Source organism: Anas platyrhynchos, chromosome Z, assembly GCF_047663525.1.
Source record: "Anas platyrhynchos isolate ZD024472 breed Pekin duck chromosome Z, IASCAAS_PekinDuck_T2T, whole genome shotgun sequence".
Lineage (NCBI taxonomy): Eukaryota > Metazoa > Chordata > Aves > Anseriformes > Anatidae > Anas > Anas platyrhynchos.
Window position 1 is genome coordinate 54306661 of NC_092621.1, and position 27419 is coordinate 54334079.

Sequence of the window (27419 nt, forward strand, 5' to 3'; positions counted from 1 at the left end):
ACAGAGGCTACAATGTTCAGAATTTCTTAGTTTTGCTTATACATCATATTTTAAAATCTGTATGTGAATTCCAAAGTAGCTTTTTTCTTTTTTTCTTTCCTTAATTACTATTTTTGTTTTATTACTGGCCCAACCAGCCTTGCCACTTCAAATCATTTGCTTTATGTACTTCGTTCTGTCCTTTGCAGCTGCAACTAGAGGCTTTTGGTGTACGTTCATGTTTTTATCTTGTTGGCATTTAGTTCATACCACAATTATAGTCCATCTGGAATATATATAATTTATAAGCCCACATACAGGCTTATGGTTTCAGTGAAGTTGTGCTCCAGCAGATGTGATTCAAACACTGTTGCAAAGTGGTTTTACTACACAGAACTACTTTCATTGTTAGTCTTTTATTGTAACTGAACAGGAATATTCCCAAATTTGTGAAAGATTTTAGTCTGGCAGTATCTTAGTCATCATAAATGAATTGGGGTCTGCAGTGAGGTGGGTAGATGTTATAGACCTATCTGGGTTCCACCACTGATCAGCCTGAGACAGCCAAACATAGTCTTCCAGGAGAGAAGAATGTGAAAAGAGATGAGAAGCTTGTCTGCACGCAGAAGCAAGAAACGGCAGAGGAGAGAGCTGGGAAGTTGCAAGGTGTCACCCAGAAAAGGGTAGGAGCTACACAGCTTTGTAACGTGTATGGGGAGACTTGGTGAGGAACTGAAACAGGCTAGCAGTGGAGCTTAGCAGAGAGAGGCCTGGGAAATCACCTCAGAAATTTTTGTGGAGTGCCAGCAACAATCCAGAGAGCAGATCCTGAGTAAATTTGCCAGTTAGGACAGCATTTGTTCTGCAGAAATTTCCTGAGGCAGGTATGTAAACTGCAACTGATACCCTCTGTATCTGGTCCCTAACCCTCTGTAATACGGTTAGCAGAACCAACAGTAAGGTAAAGAGCTGTAATACATCAGTCAGCTGGTCATGTATTGCCCCCCACTGCCCTTCTCTGTCCCCCCTTCCTGGCACCAGGGTGTGTTGACAGCCACTAGCAGGCAAGCCTCCTGCTGGCGGTGTGATTAAGCCCTTCAGCGTTATCAAAGCCTGGGTGCTGGGCCACCAGCACGTGGTGACACCCATCATGGAACAGGGACGCCTAACAGCACGTGAGATATTGCCTATAAAATCAAGCAGCAGTAAGCCCTCAGGGCTTAGACTGGAACTGCTGCTGGACAGCAAAAGCTTTGATCCCCATGAGGCCAGGGACACCCCCACCATCATCTTCTTCCTCTGAGGACTGAGTGAGTGACTCATGTTCTTTTAGGTGAAGTCTGAATGTGGAGTATGATTGCTGTATTATATGCTGATTATTAAGAATTTGACATATGATCTGCAGAGGATCCAGGTGGCTGAAAAGTCCAAGTAACTAAGAATTTTATATAATAAGATAGCTGTATTAATTACTAGGCATTCTGCGTTAACTGTAAGCTAAATGCTAGAAATTTTACATAGGAATGAGATATGCTGACTGCTAACATTTTTATGTAATAATAAAGCTATAATTCTAACCAGAACCCTATGGCTATTCTTCATTCTGCCAAGGTTTCGCAGAAGAATCTTCCTGTCCCCCGTAGCCTCAGGTGACATTCATTTCAGGCTGACCTGAGTGGTCTAAGCTGCAGTATGTGTTGTTAAACTGAACAAAGTGACCAAGATGTAAGAACTACGTGAGCTGTGAGATCTCTGAAAGATGCATTTCTTTCTATAAGCCAGTTGAACTGAAGTGTTGTATTGACGATGAAAGAAAATAGCAGAACTGTGGCAAAAATAAGTTTGTAAAACAACAAGGGGGAAGCCTTTGGCTGAAATACCAAAATGGTGTGCCAAATACAAGCAGGATATGTCTGGACTTCAGTTGGGATTCGTACAGCTTTATGGCTCAAATAGCGATTTCTTTTTGAGATCATGGGCTGCAGAGCAATATTGGAAGTGATTACATCTGTGGAAGGTCTTCTGGATCATCTCTCCATTTTCCATAACAACTGTTTGCATCTAATGACACCAACAGTGTTTTTTACGCTTGGTCAAGAAGCATTAGCAAGTGAGACAAAGGAAAACATGACTGTTAGAGAAGCAGTTCACATTGTTATAGAAAATTCACCAGTGATAGATGAATATAAGCCTGTTCCAGCATTTTGTAACCCTCACTGTAAAGCAGTTCTTACGCATGTTTGTGTGGAATTTCCTGTGTTCCCGTTTTTGGCCATTGCCCCTTGTCCTATTGCTGCACAGCACTGCAAAGAGCCTGGCCCCCTCTATTTGCCTCCCACACTTCAGATATTTATAAACATGGATCAGTTCACCCCTCAGCCTTCTCCAGGCTGAACAGACCCAGGTCTGTCAGTCTTTCTTCATAGGGAAGATGCTCCAGGCCCTGTATCATCTTCAAGGCTCTCCTCTGGACTCTCTCCAGGAGATCCCTGTCTTTTTTGTACCGGGGAGCCCAGAACTGGACACAGTACTCTAGGTGAGGCCTGACCGGGGCAGAGTAGAGGGGCAGGATCACCTCCCTTGACCTGCTGGCTGTGCTCTTTTTAATGTACCCCAGGATCCCATTGGACTTCTTGGCCACAAAGGCTCACTGCTGGCTCAAGGCCAACCCGTCGTCCACCATCCCCAGGTCCTTCTCTGCAGAGCTCCCCTGCAGCAGGTCAGCTGCAGGAGACTGAAATTGTTCATGTGAACATTTTTAGGTGCTTTGTACAACATGTTTTGCAGAACTTGAGCTCAGGGTATTGCACAGAAGTGATATCCTTCCAAGAACACATATCTCTGTGACTAGTTTATTTTTGAGAGGTATTATAATAAACTTTTTGAAACTAAAGAGAGTCAACAAAATAAAACAAGTGAGTTAATGGACTTCAAAGGGCATTTCTGATAATCATTAACTGAGGTGTAAAGTCTTTATTGTTCTCCTTCACACACACATGAACAAACGTCTTTCTGAGAACAGGTGCTCTTTATGAAGAGCTGAAAACTCTTGCCCCTAGGATTAATAATGAAAAAAAAGAAAGAAAGGCAAAACTGAAATGGGTGCACGTGGTCTTTTGCCTCCTCCTCTTCATGTGGTTTTCATTACATTGTCAGTAAATAACTGCAGTTATTTCTGGAACACTAGTACACACTTTCAGGATGTAAATGTATTGCAACAAGAAATACAAGCTTACAATGAGGTAAAGTATGTGGGGGAAAAAAAAAAAAACGCATGCTGTTGGTTTTGGCTCATTTGTCTAAGTGTTTTATGTTCATTACTGCTTTTATTACCACATATATCACATAAATGGGAAGATGTGTCCTGAAATGAGACACACTCTTATCAGTGAAGCCTTTGCAGAATGAACAGGCACCCCTCACGAGACATTTATTGGTGGCCTAGTGAGTGATGTCTTCTGTTCATGATAGCCAATAAGGTGTTTGGTTGTAGCTCTCCACCTGCATCTCAGTACCCCTCTTGTTGCTGTATAACATGCTTAGGTCATGGAGCAAGACTTTTGGAAACAGCTGCTGATTTAGTGAAGCTGAGCTGAACATGGTATATTGCAGCAGTGGAGAACTGCAGTGGGAACAGGGGGTTTTTAAGACCAGACACACCTGCTGTTTCCTAAGTAGCTTTGTGACACTGTGTTGTACTTCACTGTTGCAATGTGCAATTGCAATGTATTCCAAAAAAATGCTAAAATAAAACAAGCTTCCAAAGGGGTGGAGCTTGCTTGCTTTTTTTGGATATCTTGAATCCAGCTGTTCCCTAGTGTATCTCTTCATCAAGGCAAACAGTAGGAGAAAAGGATTCTGTAAAATGAACTGAGAAAGCCTGACCATACACAAGTTTACTATTTTTTGAGCAAGGAGCACGGGAAAAGCCTTTAATCTCAGAATTCAAGGTAATTTATAATGAACCCACTGCCTTTACTACTGGCTCTACAGACCATGCTGTTGGTTGTTAAATATATGTAGCTCTTCACTGAGCCACTGAAAAAAAACAGTATTTGAGAAGAAGACCACAGCTTATCACCTGGAGCTGTTGTAAACATATCTTCTCCTATAAAAAGAGATAAATTTCTGCACAGTTCATCACTGAAGCTAAGTACAACGTATGGGTATTATGCCTAAGATAAAACTTCATTTGCCCTTACAAATTCAGATAAAATCTCCATGTTTTTTACTATCTTGAAATGCTTTTTACTTAGCACTTAGAAGCAAGTAAGAATGGAGGGTTGGGGAAGTGTGCAAAAACATTAAACTCTGGCTTAACTATCTTCACATTTAACTTAATGATAACACTTCTGCAGACTTTAACAGGACCAAGGTTAATCAAACACAAAAGTCTTATGAAAGATTTTTCTGTAGCAATGCTTTTTAAGACCCACAAAGATCAGCCTTAATCTTCTGAGGAACAAACATGCGGAAGCAATTACGTCGGCTGTTTGCATAGATACATTAACCTTTCCACCTCACGTTCTGTCTGTGCTTGTTCTGTAGCTGCTTTGGGTCTTTCTTATTTGCAGGCTCGCTAAAAATACTAAGACATGTCAAGTCATACCTCAAAAAAAGAAAAGCGATTTCTTTTTACCTCAGAATCTGTTGCTGAAGGACATTCTGGTAAGTCAAAATACTGTCTGAAACTTTGCTTTTATTAATACTTGCACTGAAGAATGCTATTTGATGGGAGTTTAATCATATCTTCCCTCATGGAGAAAAAAAAAAAAAGAACCAATTAATTACTTTGATTAAACTTCAGATTAACGTTTTTGTTTGCTTGGCAAGAATTTGTTTTATTTGTTTAGTATGCAACATAGTCTGGCATGAAGGGCTTTAAACTTTTGCTTGAGAGGAAGAAGTTTGGAGACATCTTCTACAACTAGACTTAGAGCTACCACATATACAGTGCACTGATTGCTTTTGTAATTCTGCAATGAAAAAAAAAATGTTTTTTACATAGGTGATCATTTATCTCAATTTCTGAAACATTTGGAATATTGAGCTTTGATTTTCTTGAGAGCTGCATTCCAGATACTAAATATAGCTGTTTTGCCACGTTGCTCTCCCTAATGCAAGTTTACATATGCTGTAGGCGGTACAAAACTAGTTTATTTTCCAGGGTCTGGGACTGAAAGACAATGCTTCAGCTCTAATTGCTGTTCATTAAAATCAGTTATTTTCCACACAGCATTGTTTAGACAGATGCGCATCTAGAAGATATGTTAGCTTGTGGAGTAGAGGAAGTTTGAACCTTCAACATAAATACTAGTGATTTAAATTTGCAGTAAAGGTAGCACCAGTTCCTTTTATTTTAACCTTCAGATGGATCATTTTAATTCTAAGGCTAAAATTAACATTACTTCTTTCCATATTAAAATAAAAGACAAAAAGCCTAATAGTAAGAAAATAGGCTGATGTCAAACACTAAACTTTTTGCAGCTGAGTTTTTGTTGTGTATCTGTGTTCTCAGATCTGCAGTTTGCTATGTGGGAATGGCATAGTGTGAGACCAGTTATAGTGTCACATCTGTCTGCCCAGCCCCTAGTGAATAGCCCAAGAGCTGCAAAACCACTGCAGCATGTAGTGTGTCACATCTAGAACCGCTGCAAAACACTTACTTGCTTTTAAACACTGTGCTGTATGTTGTAATGGGGCAAATAGCTGAAGGCAATAAAACTTATCAGTTGTTCCAGGTTATGCCATTTCTGCTTGAGCATCAGATTCTGTGGCATAAACCCATTTTGCAACTTTCAGGGCTCAGTTTGACTCAGGGCAGTTGGCATATTTGCCACCTAATAAACTTTGAGCTTGGCATTACTGAATTTACACTGGATTTTAAATACAATTTCTGGGTCTGAAATTATGACCACATGATGTTTCTGTCTTTCATCTTACATCCTTGTGTCATCAAACTGTGGTCAGTTTTTAATCAGTGGTGGTACAATATAACTTACATAACCAACCATGTTTGTGATCCTGTAAGTAAATGCTTTAGCAAGAAATTTCAGTAAGGTAAGAGGACAAAGGTCACACCCATCTACAAAAGGAGCCCCACAGAGGATCTAGGAAACTACAGGGCCAGTAGTCTTACTTCAAACCCTGAGAAGGTAATGGAACAAGTCCACTTAGAAATGATTATTAGCCAAATGAAATAGGTGACTGGGAGGATCCAACACAACATCATTACTTGGAGTATCATCCTTGACAAACTGGCAAGATATAGATGGGACATGTGACCTGAGAGATGGAAATTGGCTAGCAGACCACACTCAGAGGGTAGTGATTGATGCCCTTCATGCAGGCTGGCAGCCCTTCACAAGTAGGGTCTGCCAGCGGTCGATAATGGGCCTCATGCTGTTCAATACCTTCACAAATGATCTGGACAATGACATTGAAAGCCCCCTCATAAGTTTGCTGCTAACACTAATCTGGGTGGTGAGGTGGACATGTTGCAAGGGAGAGCCATTTTACAGGGATATGGTCGGGATGGAAGAGTTGGCAAGCGAGAACTGGGTGTAGTTTATTGAGGACGAGCACAAGGTCCTGTGTCTGGGAGGACATGACCGAAGAGCCCAGTACATGCTAGGAACTGTGCTTTGCTTTTAGCCTGGTTCTAATTTGTGTTTGAGGTAATATTGATGGCACAAAGATCCACCTGTTCAAAGTTACAGGCTAGCATGGTTCACATTTCCTTTCTCTTAAAGTATGTTGGAAGTTGTACCATTCTGTTAAGAGAATGGAAATAGCACTTTTTGCATATCTGTGGGAAAGCTGAACACACTGCAAGTCTCTTTTCAGAGAAAATTTGAAAAGTACATATTTGTTATTTGGCAGATTGACGGGTATTAAACTTGTCTCTCAAGTAATTTAAATGACCTAAATTGTAAGTTTAAAATCGATGGGCCACTAGGCTGTTAGCTAGGCCTAGAAATGGAACATGAATGTGCAGCCTGCTCTGTCAACAAACACAAACCTGTGAGGAGTACAGGAAACCCCTGGGATGTGGGTGGCCAGAGGAGGTGTCACCACCCGAGCTGCTGCTGGACAGGGCATTGTGCACATGAGGGCAGGAGCAGGGCTGAAACATCCTGGGTGCACGTCAGCCTACAGTGCCATGGCGGTGTGGCCTTCAGGGCCTGCAGCTGGTGGGAGACGCCTTCATGTGGGCTCCTTGGCCATTTGGCCAGTTTTTGTCACTTTGGCTAAATTTTTGGCCAAACTCTGGCTCAGTGGGTGTTACCAGCTCTGGCCTGTGAAATCCCAATTTAAATTCCTGAATGAAAAGTAATTGTCCTAATGTGCATAAGCTGTAGTGATTAATTGAGTTAATAGCTTCCTTTAACAGGTGTTCGTGAAATGTCAGGTTTCTGAATGGTTCAAATGTGGTTTCTCACTCATGAATGCCCTATGAGGACACTTGGGCTGTCCGGTCTGGAGAAGAGGAAGACAAGGGGCGATCTGGTGGCTCTCCGCAGCTCCCTGAGGAGGAGAAGCGCAGAGGGAGGTGCAGGTCTCTGCTCCCTGGTCACCCATGTCAGGACAGGAGGGAACGGCACAGAGCTGTGCCAGGGAAGTTCAGACTGGGCATTAGGAAGAAATTCTGTACCATGAGGGTGGGCAAACACTGGAACAAGCTTCCTAGTGAGGTGGTTGGAGCCCCCATGCCTGTTGGTGTTCAAGAATAAAATATCCTTAATTAAATCCATTAACTTTTGGTTAGCTCTGAAGTGACCTTGAAAGGTCCCTTCTGAATGAACCCTTCATCATTCCTGGTGATGGTCCCTTCCATCACTCTATACTACTCTGCAGTTCTCATATTAACTTCACTTTAAACCTTAAACTTTGAATTGAATTACAGATATTTGGGAGCATAGAATAACTGTTATTTTATAATTTAATTCTTATATGTTTTCTTTCAAAGAAGATTAAAAGTAAATAAGCGGTTTAAGGTGAACATTCAGTTACACTCCTCCTTCATTAACTTCATCTTTGGGCTCTCTAGTTTACCTGCATATGTAATGATATTCCCACAGGAGAGCAACAGTACCATAGATAATTACATAGGTAATTATGTAAACTTGCAAACACTAAAGGCACCTGGTTTATGGATTCAGACAATGCTGTAGATCTATCTGCGTAGTTGTATGGCTGAATGTATTTACAATTTTTTTTTGTTGTAATGATGGTGGGTACACTCTATGCTGGGTTAAAAGCTGGCCCCAGAGAGTAGTGGTGAGGAGAGTGAAATTTGGCTGGTGACTGGTTACGAGTGGTGTTCCCCAGGGGTCGGTGCTAGAGCCCATCCTCTTTAACACCTTTATTGATTATTTTTATAAGGGAATTGAGTGCACCCTCACTAAGTTTGCAGACGACACCAAGTTGGGGGGAAGTGTTGATATGCTGGAGGGCAGGAAGGCCCTGCGGGGGGACCTGGACAGGATGGGTTGATGGGCAGAGGACAGTGGGATGAGGTTCAACATGGCTAAGAGCTGGGTCCTGCACTTTGGTCACAACAACCCCATGCAGCGCCACAGGCTTGGGGCAGAGTGGCTGGAAAGCTGAGCAGAGGAAAAGGACCTGGGGGTGCTGGTTGATGCTTGCCTGAACATCAGCCAGCAGTGTGCCCAGGTGGCCAAGAAGGCCACTGGCATCCTGGCTTGTGGCAGGAACAGTGCAGCCAGCAGGGCTAGGGAGGTGATCGTCCCCCTGTGCTCTGCTCTGGTGAGGCCGCACCTCGAGTACTGTGTTCAGCTTTGGGCCCCTCACTACAAGAAGAACATTGAGGCCCTGGATCGTGTCCAGAGAAGGGCTGCAAAGCTGGTGAGGGGCCTGGAGCACAAGTCCTGTGAGGAGCAGCTGAGGGAGCTGGGGGTGTTTAGTCTGGAGAAGAGGAGGCTCAGGGCAGACCTGCGCTATAAAATGCAGAAAGCGCAATAAAGAGGGTAGGAATGCAAACCCCTCACTGAAAGAGCTTGTCTAAAATACATGCTCAGAAAATGCTTCTTACAACTCTTATCCTAAAAATAGTATTTCTGGATGCATTTGCAGGTCTTTCTCTTTGTCCCTGACCCACTAGGCTGCTGGTCATTGCAGACCATAATAATATGTTTGTTAGATTTGACTTGAGGAGCATTGTGAACACGGGTTAAGACATGTTCAGAATTTAAGTTATTAAAATAGCCTCTTGGCAAATGTTCTATAAACAGAGGTCTCTTGGCCACTGGAAATAAAATTTTACTACGATTTTCACTTTTCAGTTTTTATCACAAAAAGAAATGTTATGTGTTTCTTTTTTTTTTTTTTTCTTTTAGACAAGATGTGTGATCAGATAAGTGATGCTGTTCTAGATGCTCATCTCAGTATTGATCCAGATGCCAAGGTTGCCTGTGGTAAGTTCAAAGCAGATAGAAAAACAGATTAATGAAGCACAACAAGTAATCTTCATTGATAAAACATCCTGTGCTCCAAAATTCTTGCAGTAGTTGGCTGGCAGTCAACACTTCAATAGTCAGTCAAGAGGCCAGTTCTTGTGTGCTGACTCAGAGGAGAAGGGAAGACAGGAAAAAGACTGTAGAACATGAACAGAAAAAAAAAAAAAAAAAAAAAAAAAGGAAACACACAGTGTTTCAGTACAAATTAAAGATGGTGAAATGCAGAGAATAGGACAGGAGAATACTATTGGTATGGAGAATTCTCCATTGGTGTAGGTCTCAAAAGTGTAGTTGTCAGGGCTAATGATAATGAGCAATCTAGGAAAAAAAAAAAAAAGAGAGAGAACAGAGGAAACGTATATGTCAGGACACATTTTCTGGTATGGTGAGTAAAATATATTAATAAAACTAAAATCCTTGAGTGCTAAATATATATTTGCTGTGCCTTTACAGAACCAGTTCATTTGGATGTGATTCTGATCAAACTGGAGGCTAAGAACTTACTGTTCTTAGGATTGGGATGAACACAGAATGGGAATGTTTCTAAGGGCCTTTGAGAGCGAAGCCATTTCTTTCATAGAATAAGTGACACAGGCCATAGTTGGAGCAACGGCATCTTGGGAATACTGTGATCTAATGTGTCAGTTGGTCTAAGAAATCTCTTTTGATCCTTGAGGCACAGATGTGAGCGATGAGAAGAGGTAGGGGGAGGGTTTAGTGTTTACATTAGACTTGGTGAAGCATGTATTTCAGGATTGCAGACAGTTATGCTTCTAAAAGCTGGAGCTGGTAACGGAGAAACACTGCAAAAATGACAAGGACTAAAAATGGGTCACAAGAGATGTGAGAAACAAGATCAGCTGATCTTATCAAAAAGAAGACTGAAGTGTGACATGATTACATAAGTAAATCCCTGACGCCTGTGATCTGTTGGGGGGGAAAAGAAAAAAAATAGAAGAATATTAAAACTGCTGACTAGAGTCAGAAAACTGGAGTATAGCATTAATATATGTCTGGAAAAGATAATTGGTTGACCAAATGCAGTTTGCTTTTTTAAAATAAAATAATAAAATAAAATAAAATAAAATAAAATAAAATAAAATAAAATAAAATAAAATAAAATAAAATAAAATAGTAGCTTAGAGAAGAGAAAGCAGTTTCTGGGTAAAACTTAGAATTTCTGTTTAATTGGTCAGGCCTACCCTCAAAGTTTCTGAAAGAAAAATTCAAAGCATTGTGCAAGTACTAAGTCACTGTAACACCACATTTTTATGTAACTATGAAATGTAATTTATGGAGATGTTGAAACTAGGTTCTATCTACCAATATAAAAAACTATATGAAGTTCTCTGAATTTTATTTGCTGCTTGGGCTTGTATGATCAGTGAGTTTTGCATATGAAGTTCTTAATTATTACACTGGCAAGTGCCACTTGCTGGTCTGTCTATGTGCTGCTGACAATAAGATATAGCAGTAAAGTCAAGCAGCAGAATACTGTGTGCAAGTAACATAAAGCCGAAGGCAAAATCAGTATTCTACTTCCTCTCTTGTTAAGTGCAAGCCAAATGCTTTCTTGGGAATAAGAGATCCTTCCCAGTGTGTTCAGCAAATCAAAGTCAAGAGAAAAATTAGCTAACCATAAACCATGACAGTATAAAAATGAACTGGAAATTTCTACCTTGTAGTGGAGTATTCTTCTGGGAATTGGTGTATTCTTTTGGGAAGGCTTCAACATTTAAGAAATCAATCCCCCCATGAAAAGCCCCAAACCTTGTAAGTTAACTTTCTCTCGAGTAGAACAAATGGGGGTGTTGCTAGGTCTCAGTTATGTGTTGCAGCTGTAGTGCAGCTCCTGAGCCATGCTTTCTTTTGGTTCCATTAAATTTCATTCAGGATGGGAAGTGGTCATAGGTAGCAAGATGAATCATTCTTCTCCTCATACTAAAAGAAGTGTCTTTGTGCCATGAAGTCTTGCGTCACTGTCAAAGCTTTGTGTGGTGGTTACCAGACTGGGAATGTTTTTTGGGACTATTGGTAATGACTAGAGCCTTATTTTGTTGTTTCTCCAAGCCCTGGTTCTGTAACTTTGTGTTCTTCTGGAAAGGCTTTACCTGCTGGTAGGGACCACACAGGAAATGCTGCAAGTCATTCTGCTCCTGTTTGTGCCTGGAATATAAGGTCTCTTCTGCCAGTACAGGAATCACAGTATTATAGCTGCCTCACACACTTAGGTGGTCTGCTACAGTCAGGCAGGCAGGAAGAAGATCACAGGTCAGTAGGGCAGGAGCACAGGGCTGAGTGTGAAACTAATGTTATCAGGATACCTTGTGCTGTAGCGGTATCGCTGCTTGGGTTTGATGTGCTCTGTAGGTTTAGGGCTACTGTGCTATTATGGACTCTCACTGACTAAGACCACCATGCTGTGTTCACAGCATAATTCAGAGATACAATGTGAGTTGGTATATAGCCCAGTAGTTCAGTGTAGACTAATTCCCCTTGCAAACAGAAAAAAAAAGTTGCCCTGCACTGTTTTTAACAGATTATCTAAGCTAAACTGGCAAGTGAAGCTAGCTTACTTGTCTTTATGTGATACTGCAGTCTACAATCTTATAGCATATTCCTCTACAATCTTATAGCATATTCCTGCCTGTAATACTTAACCTTGAAAACAAAATTATTCAGATTAGATGATGAAGAGATGGTAAAAGCGATGGATGAAATTCAGCCTAGGTCTATGTAAGGGGAAAGAGAGCACACTTAACCCCAAATATTGAAGGCCAGGTTCATTGCAAGCACACAGAAGTTGTACAATTACACGGGGGTTGTCACAGACACACATTTTTGTGGAAAGAGTCAGTTCTCAGTAGCTGTAAAAGCCCATACTGAGGGTTAGGGATTGCGCTGATGCTAATGGACAGTGGAACCGAGAACATTGTTAAGCCAGTATGTAAATTCCGGGTTGCCTGTTGTGAATGCTGTGTGCAGTCTGTTCCTCTTATCCATCCCAGAAAGGCAATAGCAAGATTGTAAAAAGCCCTGGAAATAGTAACAGCATTGTCATGTGATGTCTTTAAATGAATAGCCTAGACCTCTTCAGTTCAGAACATAGGGGATTGAATGGGATATGAAATAGAGCTATATAGTTGTAGGTTGTATTGATGCAGTGATTTTTCTGTGGTTGAATGCAGTATGGTTTAACACAAAATGTAGAAGGCATTACGTGAAATTTGAAGACCGCATTGATGCTTGAAACAATATGAAATGATTCTGCACAGAATTTGTAATGTAGTTGTGGAGCTTCCCACTCCAGGATGCTGTAGATGCTAAAAGTTTTCATGGTTGCTAAGAGCAACTGTGTGAATTAATGTAACAAAAATCTGTCAGACTGGTAATGCCATCTGTTAATAAATGATGTCCCTCTAGCTTCAGCAAGTCCCTGAGCTGAAATTGGTGTAGACCAGGAAAGCATTTGGAGCACAGTGCTGTAGACTTGACTTGCTCTTATAGATGTTTGGTGCTGGCCACTATCAAGATAGGATAATTGCATTACATGGAACCCTCATGTACTGATTTTAATGTTAGTATCAGCTAAAGAGAAGAGTAACTGCACATGGACCTATGCTTATGCTAAGGCATTTCTGAGTTTCCTATATAAGTAATCATTTGTTTTTAGAACCTTCTTCAGAATCTCCTTGTGTAATTGTAATGATAGTAGCAATATATATATTTTTTTTAATTAATTTATTTTTTTCCCTGCAGAGTGTGTAGCAAAAACTGGAATGATTTTGCTTTGTGGAGAGATCACATCCCGGGCTATAGTAGATTACCAACAAATTGTAAGAGAGACCCTTAAGAGGATAGGGTATGATGACTCTTCTAAAGGTGAGTGAGATCCTTCTTACATTCATTGTTGGATCTATTCTGCATGTGGCCAAAGTCTTGTTTTTTACGGTCTTCTTGAAAATAAAATGAAACATGTATCCAGACCTACAAGAAAAGTGCACAGTGGTTGATACAATTTTAGTGCCACAACTGGTACTGGGGAAGCTATTTGAAGGTGGCATGTTCATAAAAGACTTATTCTTGAAAGGGCCATCTACCTCTTGCTCCTTGATGCAGAACTGGTGTTTGCTCAAATGTCAGAAGATGGTTACATCTGCAGGTTTGTACAGCAAAAGCTTTGACACTGGTGCTCCTTGTGCTTGGGGTGAATAAACATACAAAAGGATTATAAGCAACATCACAAGTTTTTGTGGGGCAGCTTGTACAGCTACACTTCATACACCAGTTTAAAGAGCTAATTTTTCAACTAATACCTTGTACTTGCCCAGATCTTGAGACTGTTAAATGTATTGATACTGTCTGCTTCTGTTAGCAATACAAAGCCATGACAGTTTAGGAAAGTTACATGCTTAGAGTTATTAAAGTCTTAACCAAAATAACTAGATATTCCAAAAGTGCTTCTCTAGCAGTTCCTGAACTTTGAAGAATATATGACCTAACTTTCCAAAACTCCCTTCATTAGGATTGGACTATAAGACTTGCACAGTTTTAGTGGCCTTAGAACAACAGTGTAAAGAGATCAAGCATGCTGTCTCCCATGGCAAGAGTGATGATGACCTTGGAGCAGGGGATCAGGTAATGGGACTTCATTCCAGGCACTTACTCAGATTTGGTATATGCACAAAGAGTTAGATTTGTGTTGGAGCAGAGCCTTAAAAGCAACTGTACTGTAAGAATGAATGGCTAAATACTGTGCACTTTTTTAGCCTCTAGAAATGAAAAAAAAAAAAAAAAGTTAAATGAATTAATAAATTAATTAAATAAATAAATAAAAATAAAAAGAGAAAGAGAAAAAGTAACATAGCCACCTTATGGGTCCCTTCCAACTCGGGCTATTCTGTGATTCAATGATCAGTAGCTTCACTGAAAGTGGCTTTTCTTGTTTCCAGCGGCCTTACTGACTAGAGCTACAATTAACCTTTTTATCAGTAGGTGGCAGTGCTGGTCTTTCAAGTCCTTTTGAGTAGCCCGTTTCTGCCTCTCAGGCATCAAATGTAGCATTATTTTAACTGCCATGAATGGGAGAGGACTGAGCAGTCTTTATGAGGTTTATGTCTATTAATCCTTTGGATTCTTATGGATGTTGAAGTCACTCTTGGGAACCCAATCCTGGTGTAACTCTGATTCTTGTGCATGGAGATGTATAAACGTTATTTCAGACTGTCTGCGTTCACTTTGCACATTACTGCTGTATATTTCTAGGCTTGGGTGGTTTTAAAGTACTGTGTGGCAAAGACAGGTGCAGAAATGCAAAGAGAACATGGAAACATGTGGCCTTTTTTCCCTGTTTTTCAATACAGTTCTCTGTTTTTCAATGCAGGGTTTGATGTTTGGTTATGCCACTGATGAAACCGAGGAATGCATGCCCTTAACAATCCTTCTGGCACACAAGCTTACTGCAAGGATAAAGGCTCTGGAACGGAATGGAACATGGCCCTGGGTTAGACCAGATGGGAAAACACAGGTTTGTAAAGTAGAAGCATAAAAAGGAGCTTACAAACTTTAAGGGTGAGTAACAAGAGAAATCGTTTACCCTGTCTGCTGCTAAACCAGAATTTATATTGTTCTTGTTTGTTTGTTTTCCCAAAAGTGGTGGTGTCTATTTTGTATTTCAAGGTGGGGTGAATTTCACAAGGTACACATGTGTAGCACACAGGGGATGTTTAAACTGTTCTGTCAGTGCCTTTGCAGTTTTCTTCAAAACAACACTTGCATTTTGTTTCTTTTCCCCTGGAGTCTAAGATTAGCAAATTACTGTCATCAAGCAGTTTTTGTTGTTGTTGTTTGTTTGTTTGTTTTCTGAACAAATATCAGTATTCCAGAATCCTGGACTGAGATAGTTTTATGGTTTCTCAGCTAAAACAGGCCTGCTCTTGTGTCAAACCCTATATATGCCATATCTGATCGTTGGTCAGAGCCACTAACAGCCGTGTCGCAGAGCTGAGTGGATGAGTCACTGTGCCACACTGTAAGAGTGATGTACTTTGGCAGTCTCAAAGGCAGTAAGTCATCTGTCTTTCAGGCTGTGAAATCTTCAGCAGAGGAAAGGAAATCTATACATGTGGCATTTCCAAGGCAGCGCAGTGTTTTATTCTTAATTGTTGTTGCTTTAGTGGGAATGAACTGCATTGAGTTGTACTGCTGCAGCTGTTATAGTGCAACATGGGTTGTGTCCGTTCCTTTTGGCAGCAGTGCATAAAACATATGAATATGCCTGCCATGGTGGAGGTATCCAAACATTTTTGAAGAGTAGGAAAGTGGATGTCTTCTGAGTCTGCAAGAAAACCTGTATTAAAGATGAAGCAATGACATATATTTGCATGTATGTAAAAGGCATGCAGTGTGTAGCAAAAGATACAGCCCACCATATCATAAACTACAGTTACATATTTCAGCAGGGTTCTCCAAAAATTAATTTGGCTTTACTATTTGAAGTTATGTTAACATGCCAAACTGAATGAGTTTAGCATCTGTCAGTAGAAATCTTTGGCTTCTGTATCATACCAGATGATTTTTTGTATCTCTGTGGAAACACATGTAATATCCTTTACTTAACTCTTTTGGTGATGGTACTTTAACACTTTCTTTATCTTTTCCCATGGTGATACTAAACATCAGCAACACCCCATTAATTTTCATCCATTTTATTTTATTTTATTTTATTTTATTTTATTTTATTTTATTTTATTTTATTTTATTTTATTTTATTTTATTTTATTTTATTTTATTTTATTTTATTTTTGCTGTAGAAAAGAATTGTGAAGTGGTTTTTTTTTTGTTTGTTTGTTTTTAATTTTCCAACTAGTGTTCCATCTGAAGAAGAGTACTGTAGAGGTGCTGCTGACCTTGAGTGATTTGTTTCCAGGTCACTATGGAATACAAGGACAGCAATGGAACAGTGGAACCCATCCGAGTACACACAGTTGTGATTTCAGTACATCATGCCCCAGATGTACCTCTACAACACATACAGAAGGAGCTAATGGAGAAAGTTGTTAAAGAAGTCATTCCAGAGAAGTATCTTGATGAGCACACAATTTATCATCTGCTGCCAAGTGAAAAGTTTGTAGAAGGTGGTCCTAAGGTATGGTGCTCTGAAAGAAGAAAGGCTAAACAGGCTTGGATTCAGAAAGCCTGAACAGATGTTGCCACATTTCTAAATGCTGTCTTGCACTGCTATGCCTTTAAATAAAAAAGTATATATATTTTTAAGGAAGCTTCAGTCACTTCTACTGGAGTTTTAGTACCGAACAGCTTGCATCTAAACTGAGCTGTACCTGCTTGGATAGCCAATTATAAAGATTCTTGGATCTTTGTCTTGCTCTCAGAAGGTATTTTAAATGACTGAATGTTATCCTGTAGGTCACATGCTAAAATGCCTGACAGGAAGAATCTATTTGCTTTCAAGCTAAAAACAAAAGATAATAATAATAATAATAATAATAATAATAATAATAATAATAATAAAACAGAAATAACTACATCTTCTATAATTGAGTTTCTACATATAAATAAGCAGGCATCTACATTTATATCATTCAGAAAGCTTCACAAAATTTAATGGAACCCTTAATGTACTAAACCCCTTGCTACTCGTTAGAATTTGACTTGTGTTCCAGTTTCAACATACTAGTACCAATAAGCAGGTCACTGCTATGAATTTGTAAAAAGTTTCATTGTGTAAAACTTTTTAGTTTTGTGTAAGGAACTAAATTACTAAAGTTACAAGGTGTGCTCATGATCATACTGGGATGGTGTAGGGAAACTGTTTTCACTGAGGAATAAATATCAGCTGTACTCCTATATTACTTATTTGGAGATTTAATGTTAGTGTATTAACTAAATTAATACAATTAAACATAACTAAATTAATACAATTAAACAGTTAATGCTCTTTTAGGATGGAGTTTCTTGACATTCTAGTGTTTGTTTAACAGCTTGCAGTTAACAGTTTTGTTAATCTCACAGAAAGACAATAATTCTCTGCTGGTTGAACAAGTTAAATCATCTCACCAAGTTGTGGGAAGCAGGCCAAAGTCCATGCAAAAGGGTGGTTTTCCATCACTGGGGATGCAGGCAGGTGGGAGGAAGCAAGGAGAAGTATCAAGCAGTCCTTGTACCACCAGTGAACCGTTGGATGAACTCAGATAAAATATTTCAGTGCCCTTGTGCGAGACAGCACTGAAATGCTGCTCTGTGAAGCTATTGCTTCCACTTTAGTATGTGTATGTAAGTGAAGCTTGTTGACCTTTTAGGTCTTATGTGATCTGTTGTTCAGCAAGGCCCTTTGTCTCTCAAAATTCTTCACCTCTGTCAAGTGTTATTGAATGAAGTCATTGGTCAGCAATCCAGAGGAAGTATTTCAACATTGCTGATTTGAAGGCAGCACACTTTTTGTGACACTTTCAGTTATGCCACTTTCTTATTAGTTTTCTAATGTTATTGCAGCAGGGATGGTTTAGTACATCCCTGAAAAAATAATTCCAGGTTATGTACACACCATTCATTAAACAGTTGTATGTGAAAGTAGGTACTGTGAACAATGAGTTGTATCTGTGGCAAATGCGAAATAAAGCTGTACCTAGTAACCTAGCATGGGATTGGATAAACTGTCGTATCTCATGAATATTCACTTGTTTGTCCTGCAGAGTGATGCTGGACTGACTGGCAGGAAGATCATTGTGGATACCTATGGAGGCTGGGGAGCCCATGGCGGAGGTGCTTTCTCTGGAAAAGACCCTTCCAAAGTCGATCGTTCTGCAGCATATGCAGCTCGCTGGGTTGCAAAATCACTGGTAAAAGCTGGTCTCTGCAAAAGAGTATTAATCCAGGTAAGGGCAACTGTGGAAGTAATACACCATAACAGAAATTCTGTCTCTTCAGTTTTTCCCTCAGAATACATGCCAAAATCACCGTCCCACTCCAGGTTCAGAAGATCATGTCCCATATTAAAATGGGTCTCCAGGATGTTCCTCTTGGGAAAGCGTTAAGGAGGCCTGTGAGGGAAGCCAAAGACACAGGCCAGGAAGTACCTGAAACAAGGAGTGTTCTTAGTAGTACTCCTCCTCCAGCTCTGTTGCTACCCCTGCTTCTGGGCACTACATCATTGCTGCTTTTATTTCAGGGAACTCAAGTGATCTTCCCCACACATGTGCACTTCCAGCACTTCAACTTGTGTTGCACTGCACGTTACAGACAGCTATGTTAGCAGTTATCTAGATGCAGCTGAGCAACCTTCTCTTCTAAATGTTCGTATTGCTTGTAGCTTAAACCACTTCAAGCTGTATTTGAAATTACCCAAAAGCTACTGCAAATTCTCTGTTGTGGGTTCCTGTTATACTATTATTGTTTGAGCTAAGACTAAAAGCAAAATTCAATTATATAAGACTTTTTAAAGAGTTTAATACAAGAACAACTTTCATCAGTCTTCCATGCTCAGAAGAAATGCACTACCTTCCTCAGGCATGAATATTGGGGACTATTAAGTCTAAGAAATGGAAGGAGATTTTTTATTGACACTTACAGTTACACCATTAAGTACAAATCCAAAGTAAATGCAAAACAACAATTGAGGTTTGTCCTGGTAATTGGTAATACCTGCATGCTTATTCCAACTAGCTGCTAAGTCATAGCTTTAACCTGGTATAACAAATTACTACATTAAAGCATAGCTGTCATCTGACTGATGCTTTGTTGGAGAAGTGTGTTTAGAGTTTTTTACCTTCACCATTGAGCAGAGAGGAGGTCCACTGAATCTGTTTAAAATCAAGGATTTAATACCCAGACATATTGATTAGGAACAAAACCCATTGCTTTATATATGCATGTGTTTGGTATCTGATTAATCCTGTCTTGATTAAAAAGTCTCGAGTAAGACAAGGAAAGGGGAGGTTGGGAATACAGCAAGCACAGATAACAACGTTTACGGAATTACTCATACTTTATTTTATTTTATTTTATTTTATTTTATTTTATTTTATTTTATTTTATTTTATTATTTTATTTTATTTTATTTTATTTTATTTTATTTTATTTTATTTTATTTTCCTGAGGGAATACAAATTTCTGACTTGGTATGCATATTTGTAGTGGCATTTTTGAACACATATATCACTGTCTTAATTCATTACTTAGGTGGGAATGTTGTTATTTCATAACTCTTAGATACCCTCCTTAAGTTCCTGAGCCTGACTGTAGTAGACAAGGCAAGATTAATTTCATAAACAGCAAAACACAGAGATGTCAGATATTAGCAATAAAGGGAAGAAAGGAAGAGAGAAGAGGATGAGAGCAGAAAAGCTTGTAAATTGTAGAAGGCTGGATTAAGGATTAACATGGAAAAATCTATCAAGTGGAAATATAAATGTGTTTTCATCCCAGTAGTGGCTGTATTGTAAGACCCTGCCAGCCTCCAGCAAGGCTTATGATTGAGCTGGCTTTGCTAGAGACATTGTTTCCACACTAACCAGCTTTTAATACTAAAAAGGCAAAATGCAGTTCCAGATGGGAACTGCAGGCTGATTAGCTGTATATTATCACACATACCATGTAGTTTTTATTTAGCATTAAATAGAATTATCAGCCTATTTTTTAATGAAAAACAGGCTTACCATTACAGTGACTTATACTTAGTCTGACTGATGGTTAAACAACTCAAAATTATCTAAGGGGAAGATTTGCATTATTGGGGTAGTTTCTATCAAAAATGAATTCTGGGTTACTAAAAAGTACCAAGATAGAAGTGAGCCACTGGACTTATTGCTTCCTGAAGTCTGCAGAAACCAGGCACAGTGAGGAAGACCTGTGAACTTCAGTGAAATGGTTTGTGTTGCTTAGTTACATTCAAGCAAAACACATTTTCATATAAATGCATCCTGATTAAAAAAAAAAAAAATGAAGCATGGGTTAGCCTATGCTACAGGAGGACTATGTTTCTGAAAGGGACTGAATGACAAAAGCAAATAGATTTCAAGAGAACTTGACAGTACTGTGCTATGGTGAAAAGAAACTAATGTGATTCTTGGACATCAGAAAGATGCTATAGAGCTGAATATAATGAAATTGCAGGCAGTACTCCCTGGATTACTTTGTGTCTTTCTGATAATTGTGTTTTTAAAAGTACATGAAAGTATTGGATGAAGACAGCACATGCAAAAAGTTGTTCTGGGGAAAAAAAAAAAGTTCTTTAAGAAGAAGTAAAGCTTTTCTTTTTTTTTTTAAAAAAAACCCATCCTACATACTTTTTTTACTTGCCTCTGGGAAAAAAAAAAAAAAAAAAAAAAAGTATATATATATTTATATATATTTATAGATCTCAGAACCTGGAGTCTCAGGGGCTTGAAGTCCTTGAGTCTAACCAATGGTGAAGGATGCAAAATGACAGTATCTGAGCATGTAGAAGGTACCTCTTTTGCTTTTAAGGCTTGTCACAAAGGTCTAATATTTGATCGAGCTGAACATTTTATGAAGAAAATAGGTGATTTCCTAACATAAAAGAAAACCAGCAAAAACATATTTCCTAGCTTTCTATATACAGAAGAAGTACATATGATCTTCCCTTGTTAAATAAGATAGATCTTTCTGTTAAACAAAATGTAGGAAGGATTCTTTAACTGCATCTGAGTTATGTCTGTGTCTTCCACAGCTATCATATGCTATTGGTCTGAGTCATCCTCTTGCGATCTCAGTGTTTCATTATGGAACCTCAGACAGATCTGAAGAAGAGCTGCTCGAGATTGTACAAAAAAACTTTGATCTACGCCTTGGAGCTATCATAAGGTTTGTGTGCTATTAGTATTTGCTGAAAGGAATCCTATTCTTAATGCGTTTTTAAAGCAGTTTAATATTAATGTTTCTGGCTCCTAATCTCACAGAAGTCACCTTCATCATATGTCTATTGCTGCTGTCACTTCTGCTGTTGCCTGACCCACACACTCAGTACAGCATACAAAGCCTGATTCATAAATCCTATCACAAGATGTTCTGAAAAAGTAAGACCTGGCCGAACTGTATAATGCCGCATCTCCCAGTAACCCTGGGAGTGTGCTATGGAGCAGTTCATTAGTCAGGTGGTAGCAAGTTTGGTTAAGTAGAATTAGAATTTAACATTACATGTAGAGTGTAAGCCTCCCAGTCCCAGGTTTATCTGGAGAGCGTCAGAAATATTGCCTCTTACTGAAAGAAGTACTCGGTTAAATATGGTCTCCCTGCATTCGATCTTTAGGTGGCAACAAATTGTAAGTCAGCTGCCATGAGACGGCAAGATTCTGGTGTCTTCACTTTACAAGCAGTTCCTTTGAAATGAGTGGGTAGTTAGTGCCGTAATTTGCTCTTACTCATGCACAGAAACTGTGCGTTGCCTTACCACAGTAGTGGCAGAATGGTGCTTGCTGTTGCTTTTCTGGGAATGTTGACCATTAGCCCCAAAGAGAAAGCAGCACTTTTAAGGTACTAGCTTCTCCAAAAGAGCAAAACGTAACCTGTGTTCTGCATCAGGAAATCTGAAGTCAACTAAAATTAATTTAAATGGAATGCAGGTATCTTAAATGCTCTCTTAAGCCTCGTTAAGAGGTTGAAGTATCTTGTGTTTAAAACAATGGGGGGGGGTCTGGACTTCATTTTGTGAAATATACAACTAATGGAGAGAGACACTCTCTCTTTTTTCTATTAAAGGAGCTGCCACACAAAGTTTACTTTTTATTAAAATCTGTAGAATTTGACATGGGAGCTCAAGTCTGAGATAGATAGCAGCAAGAGTCTTACTTCATGAATTGAGTCTGTCACTTTGAGCAATACTGGTTTTAAAACATCAGTTCTGAAATGCTAACATGTGTGTTTGATGTCTCATTATTTGAGGAAACCACTTGTAATGATTCACTTCTCTTTTCACTCTGGAGCTATTAATATCATTCTGGTCTATGTATTCTGGAGAAATCTTGATTGTATTTGACTATAAGGGGGAAAATGCCAACATCTGAATGAATATGAGGGCTCTTTTTTCCTTAGGAGGGAGCCGTTTCTCAATATCAATTCACTATGAGATGGTCTCAATATTTTTCCAGTGAGGCCAACCTTTTACAATTCTTTTCAGAATGTTTTCTGAACATATACACTGAGAGTAGAGTTGAAGTTTTTGTTTTTGTTTGTTTGTTTTTTAATTTATATATTCTGAGTTATTATAGCAACTTAAGTTGCTAGGCAATATTTTCTACATGTCATCAGTTTTACAAATTGAATTGAAACTCTACTTTTCCTTTGTAATTATGGCAGTTCATTGCCATCAATAGTTTGTGTGGAGGTTCCCAGACACATTCCTTGTTTTGGTACAGAAACAAATACTGCATTTTTAAAGTACATTTTCTTAGTCCCAGAACTGGCGAAGACAGAAAGAAGAAAACAGGCAAAACCAAGATAATTGTTTAGTGAATATGTCCTCGATAAATTTACCTCACGACTGTTAAAGTCCTTTAAATGGTGCTAGCTACCAATTCTAACAAACTAAGCACCGAAGTATTTTATGCTGTCTTACTTTTCATCTAGTTGGAACTCACATTTTGATGTTTTTTGCTATTACAATCAAGTACGGATGACTGTAGTGGCTCTTGAAGCATGTGATCATATTACATAAAATGTTATTTGAGGCAAGACTTAGCTGCTGTTCATCATAAGATCCACAAATGACCCCTTAAGTGTTAGAATATGTAATATCTTCACCATCTAAAAAGAATTAACAATCCTGCTAGTATTTGTGTTGCTTTTCTTACTTTGCTATTCCTCAGCTGGTTTTCTCTCTAGCAGCTTAAGATATGAATCATCTATTTTAAACGTGCTTTCAAAGATAATTAAACATAATAATAACGAATGAAGAAAGCACAAATAGAGGAAAATGTCAGGCCTTACCTGAAATAAAGAAAAACATGGGTGTAGATACCTTTGACTAACCATTTAGCATAGCTGCAATCTGCTACATGATGCAGACTAAAACCCAAGAATCATGACTTGCATCTTCATTATTTGCCTAGCCACAGTCATTGTTTTGCCCTATTCTGGTGAGTCTGTGCAGTAGACATAAGCAGTTTTAAACCTCCACAATTACTCAGTCCACTAGATGATGATCGTCTTTGGCTGCTTTTTTTGAGATCAACATTGTCTATCTAGAAGAGTAGCACTGGAAAATATTCTGCATTAGACTCACAATAACACAAAATAAATTCTTGCTTGCACAGGTATACCTGAACTTCATTCCAATTGCAATGCTTCTGCATCAGAGTGCTTGCTTATAAAGCTTAACTGTATTACCTTATCTCTGTTAAATTTGAAGAAAGCTGACTATAGTCACTTTAAATTGAAGCCATCAGCTCACTACCTTTCCTGATGTAATGCTTAGTGACTGGGCAAGGAAACAATGCCTAATATTTTAAATCTTTATTCTAGGGGTAATACTGATTGTCCCTCCGACATGTCTAAATCACAAAACACACTGGAGTAAAGTGTCGTGTTTTTTCTTTTCATTCAGGGAGCTGGATTTGAAGAGACCAATCTATCAAAAAACAGCTTGCTATGGGCACTTTGGGAGAGAAGAATTTACATGGGAAATACCCAAAAAGCTTGTGTATTAAGCTTTTCAGAATGCTTCATTTAATTGGAAGGTGGTTTAACAATCAGATACAATTCCAAGCTGTTCATGAAAAGACTGTATCTACTCTTTTTTAAAATGACGTTGTGTAGCTAAGAGATGTACTGAAAAATAATTGTGTTTAATTTCTAGCTTTCACCATGACCTCACTCTTTAAACGCATGCAGCTCAATTAACATACTTTTCAGCTCTGTCTTTGGTAACGTGTGAACAACTTAGGCCTTTGGCTGCCATCAGATGTAAATTGCACAGATGCTTGTCGAAGTCTGTACTGTCCTGCCAAAGAAGCCTGCTACTGGTTACCCAGTTAACTTTGTCCTGAAGTGGGCAAGGTAACTTCCAACAGCTGCCTGTGAGAGGAGAAAGAAATAGTGCAAATTGCCTAAATTCTCTGGGCAGTGACCTCCACAACTACAGTTTTAGTTATGGTAATTCTGGTCAGAGCAAATGATTAAAAACACCCATTTCAGAACGTAGTTTGTGGTAACTCTAAATGTACTTAGGTCTGAGGTAGCGTTATCTGTTTGCTTTTAACATTGTAGTGTTGTAGGTTTACCTCCGTGAAAGCTGATGGACTCCTTTGTTGTAATGCTTTTACTTATTTATAGTTACTCCTTTTCAAACTGAAAATATCCATGTCTGCATGAGTTGGAAAAGGTTGTGTAATGTTTCAGTTAAGTTTCATTTAGTCACTTCTGAAATGTAAAATCTTTTTGTAAAAAAAACACTTGGACATTATTTTCCTTTGACTTCTGGTTAAGAGCACAAAATGGAGAGGGAGAATTCAAAATCATTCAGCTTTTTTTCAGCTTTTTTTTTTTTTTTTTTTTTTTTTTTTTTTTTTTTTTCAAGGACTGGAAAAGATGAAAAGGCTTGCATACAGGAGGTAGCACTATCCATCCCATCTCCAGAGCTTCTGCCTACACAAATCTTCCAATAAGTATTGAATTAATGTTACTTTCATAGGGTAGCTATTTTGCTCAATGTGAAATTTTCCTCAAAAACAGTAGAGGACATGTGCCTTGTTTAAAACAAGCAAACAGAAAAAGGCTACCTCTGCTAAATTTGTAGTGCTTAGTACCAGATCAGAGACAAAACAATTGCTCCACAAAATCAATTAACATCTTTTCAAAATGCTTTCCTACTACAATTTTATAAATGAATCACTTAAGCTGTAGCCTCAAAACTGAAAAATGATGGCCAGAGCAGACATAATCATTAAGACTGAAGTTATTGCTGAAAATTTAGGTAAATTATGATGTAGCCTACATACAGCAGTCAATCAAAATATTTTTATTTCCAAGTGTTGCAACTGATATTTTAATAAATGTGTTAATATCAAATGAACAGGCTTTTCTTTGAAATATGTGTCTACAATATGTTGTACAAATCCATCAAAACATAGTGGTTCATCACCTGTGTGAGAAATTATAACTGCATATCAGATTAAAAGCCCCAAATAGTTTATGCATTGTACTTTGAGACTTCATCCAGAGTAGCAAGCTGCACAGATATTCAGCTAATAAAGTTACAAGTATGAAAAATATGTGTTATAGTAAAATAATTTGTAACATCATAACGATGTACACTGTAACATGTAGAGGCATTAGTGGCTGTTCTAGGAAATGTGGTGGTTTCTTTTTTTCAAGTAGTGAACTTAGATGTACACTTCCAAAAGTTAATGATCCTCATGAAGTCCTTTGAGGTAGAACTAAACCTAAATCTTTCAAAAGGACATAGTTTCGCTCAAGCCTAGAGAAGCCAATTAGAGAAGAAAATGAATGAAACGGAAGTGCCAGCTTGGCTATGAAAGTCCCTTTCTTTCTGATCTCAGAAGAGATGAAGAGTTTCTGCTGGCAAAATGAAGACATTAAAATTAAGAAAGGTCAAAACCTGTTCTATTTGCTTTGTGTCAGAATTAGCTTTGACTCATGCTTTCAGAGTACATCACAAGATCAGCTGCACCAAAAAATACAAACCTTGGAGATGTAATTAATCTTCCTGCTAAGATGGGACACTCTCCTTCTTCTGAAATAGATTTTCAGCTGTGCTGAACCTAGCAAACCTTATCTAGAGCCATGCAGACATTATTATGTATCCCATTTTGTTAACTGTATTTCTCTTAAACGCTACAGAGAAACGCAAAGTGGAATGTTAATTCATCACTTTTCAATTCATTTAATTCCTAATGAGCTGAAAGCAATTACTGGAATGGAAATTAAAGTGCACATCTTTACTACATGCTAATAAACACAATGAACTCGTCATTTAACAATACCTCAGTTTATAGCTCTCCACTGCCTTGACCTTGTGGTACGAAAGGACATGCCTTCTTTCCTATCTTCACCACCTAAGATTTTTGGTCTAAGTGTTCTTTGCTCCGTCTGGTGCAGGCTGTAGAAGGTCTGGATGAGAGTTAAAATAAGACCTCAGCATTTTCATCAGGAGCTCAACCATCCTGCAGCAGTCCAGCGTGTTTGTCAGAACTGGGATGCAAATTTTTAACAGATGGCAAAATCTTGTTTTCCTCTGCTTTTGATGATGCCAGCATAAAAACTGATAGGCCTTAATGCCTTTAGCAACTTTAAAAAACCATGATGCATAAATAACAAAGAACATGATACTCCTTTTGGCTGCATACCGTTAAAACTGGAGCAGTTTAACACCGTTTTTGTTTTTACTCAGCAATAAATAAAAAAGCTCAGCCCCACTACTGGAGAGGCTTTCAAGCAGCTGCACACATTTCAGACCCTATCCTACTTAGTCGTCTGCTTGACCTCTCGAGGATGGTCCTAAATATTAAAAACAAACAAACAAACAAAAAAAACAAACAGTAAAATATCCTGGTATATATTACCCTATATTACCCTGGTCAGTACAATACCCTGGTATTCCTTCCGACATTTTGGCCAGGAAAACAACATTTATGTCAAACGTCTCCTACCATAACTATAGTAATTGGAGTTCTAGATCTATCCTGATTTTTTCCAAATGCAGCATTCCTGCTTCTTACCCTGCATTTTTTCCTAGATTCCCTTCACGTGTAATATGCACTCTCCTGCAGTCTTCCTTGGGATGGACTCCCACTGGTATCTGTTACTGTGCCATCTGAGCAATTTGAAGGAAACAGGGGAATTGTACAAATTGGGGGATTTTCATATCAGATCTCACATTTGGTGCCTGCCTGCGTGCAATATTTTGACTGAAATTCTGGATTATTCACTCCTTGTGCCAAGATCCTTTCGCAACAGTCAAATCAAATC

The 27419-nt window shown here is 38.8% G+C and overlaps 1 protein-coding gene across 4 annotated transcripts; it reads left to right on the plus strand.

Moving 5' to 3' along the window:
• Positions 1–990: 990 nt before the first annotated feature.
• On the plus strand, positions 991–26397 carry LOC101790524 (S-adenosylmethionine synthase). 4 transcript variants are annotated; one of them, XM_038171074.2, is made up of 10 exons: positions 991–1289; positions 4554–4647; positions 9339–9416; positions 13218–13340; positions 13984–14096; positions 14842–14985; positions 16387–16605; positions 18170–18352; positions 21166–21299; positions 24037–26397. In XM_038171074.2, the coding sequence occupies exons 2-10, from the start codon at positions 4575–4577 to the stop codon at positions 24137–24139; spliced, it is 1170 nt and encodes a 389-aa protein (XP_038027002.1). In that variant the 5' UTR covers positions 991–1289; positions 4554–4574; the 3' UTR covers positions 24140–26397. The 4 variants fall into 4 exon arrangements, with proteins under 4 accessions (XP_038027002.1, XP_071887086.1, XP_038027003.1 ...); XM_038171075.2 differs by lacking the exon at positions 991–1289 and adding an exon at positions 3786–3929; XM_072030985.1 differs by lacking the exon at positions 4554–4647 and having other exon boundaries at positions 1266–1289.
• Positions 26398–27419: the final 1022 nt, after the last annotated feature.